Source organism: Vipera berus (assembly GCF_964194415.1).
Source record: "Vipera berus genome assembly, chromosome: W".
Lineage (NCBI taxonomy): Eukaryota > Metazoa > Chordata > Lepidosauria > Squamata > Viperidae > Vipera > Vipera berus.
This window is the reverse complement of record NC_138210.1, coordinates 12044523-12050568: the sequence shown is the minus strand read 5'-3', so window position 1 is coordinate 12050568 and position 6046 is coordinate 12044523. Positions and strand designations below refer to the sequence as shown.

The 6046-nt window shown below is 44.8% G+C and overlaps 1 protein-coding gene across 1 annotated transcript; it reads left to right on the top strand.

Moving 5' to 3' along the window:
* Positions 1-4991: 4991 nt before the first annotated feature.
* Positions 4992-5691, top strand: LOC308676844 (homeobox protein Hox-B1-like; the record flags this gene model as incomplete). Its single annotated transcript, XM_081342878.1, has 3 exons — positions 4992-5151; positions 5270-5553; positions 5665-5691. 3 exons carry the CDS (start codon positions 4992-4994, stop codon positions 5689-5691), a joined length of 471 nt encoding a protein of 156 aa, XP_081199004.1.
* Positions 5692-6046: the final 355 nt, after the last annotated feature.

Below are 6046 nucleotides of genomic sequence, written 5' to 3'. Positions count from 1 at the left end.
CTGAGAAACAGCCCTGCGGACTTTGTCTTAGCCCCGTCCGGAGGAGCAGGGAAAAAATGCAGCCGGAACGAGTGCCGAGTCCACAGGAAGAGTTTATTGTAAAGCAAACAGCAATTCAAAGGAAAACGAAGTCAGCGTTGGCCGCTACCCGCAACCAACGCTGCTAAATACTCGCCCAAGGCAAACGCCCATACTCCACCCAAACACGCCCATATCTGCCCGCCCCCTATTTACACCCCACCCTTCCCCAGCAAGGCCTTTTGCCCCTCGCCCCAACGCCCAGCGCTCCCTATCCATCAGGTAAGCTCTCACCCAAGTCCACGACCCACCACCACCATGCACCACCCCCATATCCCACCCAAGGGTGGCCCCCACCCGGCCCTGGCCCTCGGACACCGCGCTGCCCCCCACAGACCCACGCACCGCTACAGTCTCAGCTGCGCCGGCGAGCTCAGTGGGCACGATCCCTTGCCGCGCGCCCAAGAGGGAGGGAGCCGGCAGCTGGCCCCCAGCAGGTCCGCCAGCTCCTAGTCCTTCTGGCTGTTCCGGTGCCGGCTCCGATGCAGGCACCGCGGTGGGAACGAGCCCGTCCCCCGACGATAAGGCCACGGAGCCTGCCGGCACCAGGTGGGGCCCGGCAGGGCTGTCCTGCGCCTCCACAGCTGATTTGGAAGCTCCGGGATGCCGTCTCGGGCGCTTCGCCATTTGGGAGAGCGCAGGAGCCGGCCGTCACAAAGAAGGTATGTCTGCGGGGAAACGGGTGGTGTCTGGGTGCCCCGCCGTGAGGAGGGTCCATGGGCACGGTGCCGAACGTTGAGGCCCCGCTGAATGTCGGGCCTGCAGGGCGCGACACTTTGCTGCACAATTGGACTTTGGTTTGGGCCAACCGGAACTGGCCAGCCAAAGGGACTCGAGTCAATCCGACTCCACTGAACCTCAGAGCCCTGGTCTACCCAGCCTGGCAGGCAAGCAGGTAGACCGGGAGATCCCTGCAACCCTTAGACGTTTGGAATGGTCAAGAAGGCCGCCTAAATATCTGCAAGATTATGTCAAACAATTGAGGGTTTGAGCTATCTAGCAGGAAGGGGTGTAATGTATTGTCCATAATTGTTTTAAATCACTTGCTTAATGTCTGACCTAGATTTCTTTGTTATATAATGGTTGCTGTTACTGAAAGCCAGACTTGCTGTCTCCAGGCTGATAATTAGGTTTGAGGCGGGAAACTGTTACTTTAAACCTATTGGTTGCTGCCTAGAGGCTAACTGTATAAATAGCTGCAAAGCAGCCATTAGGGCTGCTTCTGTTTTGAGTTAATAAACTTGTTTGCTGTTTCAACACTTTGTCTCGCTTAATGCCTAAAGAATCGAAAATATAACAGCGAGAATTAAGACTTCCTTTATACCAGGAAACAGTGCTCAGAATGTTGATTTAAACCAAGCACTACCCATTTATGTCCTCCTTCTTTCATCCCCCCTGCCCTGTTCCTATCCCGCTTTTCTCGCTATGGTTGAATACTGGGACCCAGAGCCCCGCTAGAGTTTCCTTACACAATGATTAGCCTTGCAGACTTGCTTCTCCCAGCCATTGAAGAACTGCCTTCCCCCAGAAGGAGCAGGACTCAAAACAACTTGATTTTTTCTGGTGTTTCTGAAAGCCTGAATCAAATAACTCTTTCAAACCTTCCTTCCCCACCACCCCTTCAACTTCAGAAGCATTGCTTGGACTTAATAAATGGTCCTGATTTTTATTTGGGTTTTATGACTCCTTCTCCCGTGACTGCAATTTACTACCTCTTTTTAACAGGCCAACCTCCTAAAGGGGGCATGGGGGTGCAGGGTGAGTGTGGGAATGACAAAGTGATACCCCAAGTTAGTTTTTGCAGAGATGGGAGAGGGAGGGAAGGAAGGAAGGAATTCTCCCCGGACCCTTGCATTGTGCCAATGACAAGGTTATCATCCTGGTAGAGAGCCTTCCCACTGTGGAGCTGCCCAGAAGAACTCCCAAGGCAGCATTCAGATGAAGTTCCTGCCCTAACTCCCCTGCTGGACAGGGCTCTCATCGATGGCATCACAGGTTTGGGAGCAGAAGCCTCCCAGGTTCTGACTGGGTGCTTAAGGTACAAGGGCATCAAAACGCCACTTTGCACCTGAAGTTTTTAGTGGTACTTGGTTAGGAAATAAATGTGGAAGGAAGCAGGGAAACAGTATTTCCAAACATAAGCCAACATTTGTACAACATTTGGTCAAGATTTTTAGATAGGACTACAAGGGAAAAGCTGAAGCTAATTTATTTATTAGATTTTTATCCCGTGTTTATTTTTTATAAATAACTTAAGGTGGCAAACATGCTTAATGCTCTTTACCTCTTGTTAATGAGGGAATGGCCCAAAAGAAATTTCTTATAAATATTTTTAGTGCAAATATTTTCTCATGAAATACATTTGTTAAAAAAATGTAAACTACAGTACTTTTATCATCCCAGTCCCACTTTTAATTTCATTTTTTCTCATTCAGTGAGCCTTTCTTGGTTTTCTCTCCTTGGCCCTCTCATTTACAGTATACAGTGTATTCTATGAAGATAGCAAATCTCTCAGAGAGGTTGGTCTCCTCATCCTTTGCCTCCTGAAAAAAATGCAAAAAGAAATGTGAGTCCTGATGCTCCCTCCAATCACACATGATATTGATCCTAAATTTCTAAAGCCTTTGGGAGGACTCCCAATGCTTTTCTGCTGCCCAGTCCCCTTGTCTTCCCTTTCTTCAGTTCGGCTTGAGGTGTGTGGGCACCCTTAATTTCTAGAGTCCATAAATGGGTAATTATGGACTTTCTTTTCCAGGGGAATCTCCTTCTCTAGCCCATGTGTATTGGCAAAGAGGAAGAGGCTCAATCACTCTGGGATGCTGAATATAATGGAAGATCAAGCCAACAACATTTATTTACTTGTTAGCACACAGTAGACAAGAGTAACTTGCAGGCTGATGCCTACAGTCATTTGTTACTTGTCAGTATATTTATTGGCTGTACAGCCCAGGGTGAAAGCACCAGAGGTTGATATAGGCCAAAAGTTCATTTAAGAGCCAGCTTTCCAACTTGAAGGGTTTGGACCTGTCCACAATTTATCCAGAAGTTAAATGAGAAGGTGAAGTTTCTCCCTTCTCAAAGAAATGAAAACAACTCGTTTTCCTTTGCTCTGTAAAGCAATGAACCAAATGCCTATTTTATACACTTGCCATCAAAAATGAAGGGACTCTTTGCTCTTCTTCCTGTGCAAATTAGGATTAAGAACCAATGACTCAGAAAGTGGCCTTTGGGAGTCCTTTGCTTGTCTTTATTTAAGTGTGAAGAATGATTTGCAACAATTAAAATACCTCCCTCTAATAACAGACAAATCAAAATCCAGCGACTACAAGTTTTTATGGAAGAAGAAAATGGAGGGAGTTGGAGATAATATTAGGAGGTAGAGATGGAAAATGGATGGCTAATCAGATCAAATAAATAATAAATGGATAGAGCAGATAGAATTTCATTTGCCTTCCTCTCCCTTCCCCTTTTAACAAAACACAATTGTATTTCTAACTTCATTTCACAACTCATTAGAATGTTGATTGAATTAAATTGCTCTTAAGAACTTTGCTTCTAGACACAAAGGCAATGTGCAAAGCAAAGTTATTTGAATTTTTTTAAGGGAAAGCAAATGACATTTTAAGCAAACCCCATAACTGTTTAAGTATCTTTTCAGTGATTTTATTTTAATGAGGAAAAGGAACATTTTCTATCATAAACAAGTCTTCAGTACCTCTTACTCTCTCTCATACACATACATTTCTTTCTCTGTTAGGCGAGTCCCTTATAGTGGAAATGGGGTGAAAGCTCTTTTTGTTTCAGCCAAGGAGAAAAATTCTGATGATTTTTGTCAGTCTTGTGAGATTTAAAAACCCAAAATTTGATACTCACAACTCAAAGACAAGTCTGGTTAACAAAAACAAAGATTTATTGAAAAGAAATTGAAAATAATAAAGAAAATAATAAAGAAAGAAAGCGTTTGCAAACGCGGCCTCTTAGACCCTTCCCAAGTTGGATTGGGTTCAAAGAGCGCGCCGAGCATGTTTCAAAGCAAGCATTTATACTTTCTTTTCTCAATACATGCCCCCCCCAAGAAACTTAAGTTAGTCTTTGAAGTCATTTACATTTCTAAAAGATCTTCTTTGAACCTTTACTTCCAAAAGACTTATTGTAACAACTTCCTTACATTCGTCACTACACTATCTTGTTTTACTCACCTTCTTGAGGTGAGTATCCTTTTTAACATTTCAAAAGAACTTTGTTGATTACCATGTGTGAATTCTCTGTCTAAGCAGGAAATAGATGGCCCCCACATCTTAGTGTTACATTTGATACAATTCATTGGTGTTACATTTGGTGTTACATTTGGTACCATTTATAAAAGAATAACCTTTATTTATTTTCCTTTAGTCTTTTCTAACACAAAAAACAGACTTTGAATAGTTTTAACTTCTTTCTTCCTCCCCCAACCTCTTTTCTAACACTCCCTTTTTCCACCCCTCTACTGAAGTCTTTGAGGGAAACAACTTTTGACTATCCATGTTGTTAATCAGATGTATGGGGAAAAGTTTGATTGAAGTTTCTTTGTCATGCAAATGCCAAGGACTTGATGGATGATTGCAGATATCTGACAAAGTTTGGGAGGCATTTGCTCATTGGGCTTGAAGGGAACCACATGGTCCAAATCCCTTCCACCCCACCACCAGCTTCTCCCATCCCCCATTCTGAAAGCTTTGGGAAGGGGGGAGGGCTTTAAGCCTAGAGATCCATAGATGGGAAGGGTGGCTCTCCTCTTCATCTGTCTCTCACTCTCTCTCTCCCTCTTTTTCCCTTGGTTAACTTTGACATACCATCTAAAGTTTGTAGGGCAGAAGGAATCCCCATAAAACAGGAAACCCTCTTCCATCATTGGCAAAGGAACAATACCTAGAATGAACTTCTTTTTAGACTATGCAATTTATAACCATGGAATGAGCACCTACCCGCCCAAGGAGTACCAACACCTCAACCAAAGAACAACTTCCTTCCCAGCTTGCTCAGGTACCACTCCAGCTTGTGACAGCTATCACTCAGATGAGCACTTTAGGATTGGTGGGGATGGGCACTACTGTGCCCAATATCTACTACCAACAGGGCCCTAGCTACCCTCCTCCTCTTTCTTGCAGCCCAGCTGGCCTTGGCATCCCCTTCACCAGCCCCTGCCACCAAGGTGAGAAAGGGGTATACTCAGCCTTGGGTTCTAGCCCCAGCTTCACCAACCCCCAGTTCTACCACAGTCCCCCAGAGATGGAGACAGATGGAACCTATTTCCAGACCTCAGGCTACCTTGGCAGCTTGGCTACAGCTTCCTCCTTTTCCTCTTCCTACCTAGTGGGAAGTATGCCTGAATCTTTTTGTGCAGTTACCCTGGGGCAATTCCAACTACATCACTATGGCTCTGATCAGGGGGGCTACTTGCAAGGGGCTTTGGGTAACCTTTCCCCACCTGAGAAGGCAAATCCTAAGAGGGAGGGAGGGGTGGTAGGAAGAAGGGAAAGGAGGAAAGAAGGAAGTAAAGCTAGTTTGAGCATAGGTGAGATGGGAAAGACTTCTCTGTTTCCACAGTTGACAGATGGAAATGAGGTTGTCTAATCTTGATTTAGAAAGTGAGAATTTAGAAAGTGGGAAAATGAGAGTTTGTCAACACACAGGAACAAAAATAGCCCATAGCTTTGCTGTCTTTTGATGCTGCTTCCATATTTTGATCCATGATTCCTGAAAAGGGCACCAGTGAGCTTTATTAAACTTGAAGTTTGAAGTGAGCTGATCATATGGGTAGGACTACTTCCCTATCTGAATCATTCTGCTCCCCAAATTTGGCTTATACTTCCTAGTGAAAATCAGGGGTGCCTTTTTATTTACAAGAACAGAATCCTTAAGTCATGGATAGACCTGGCCCAGATGAAGGAAACCTGTCTACTATTGCTACCCAGGAATTAAAAGCCAG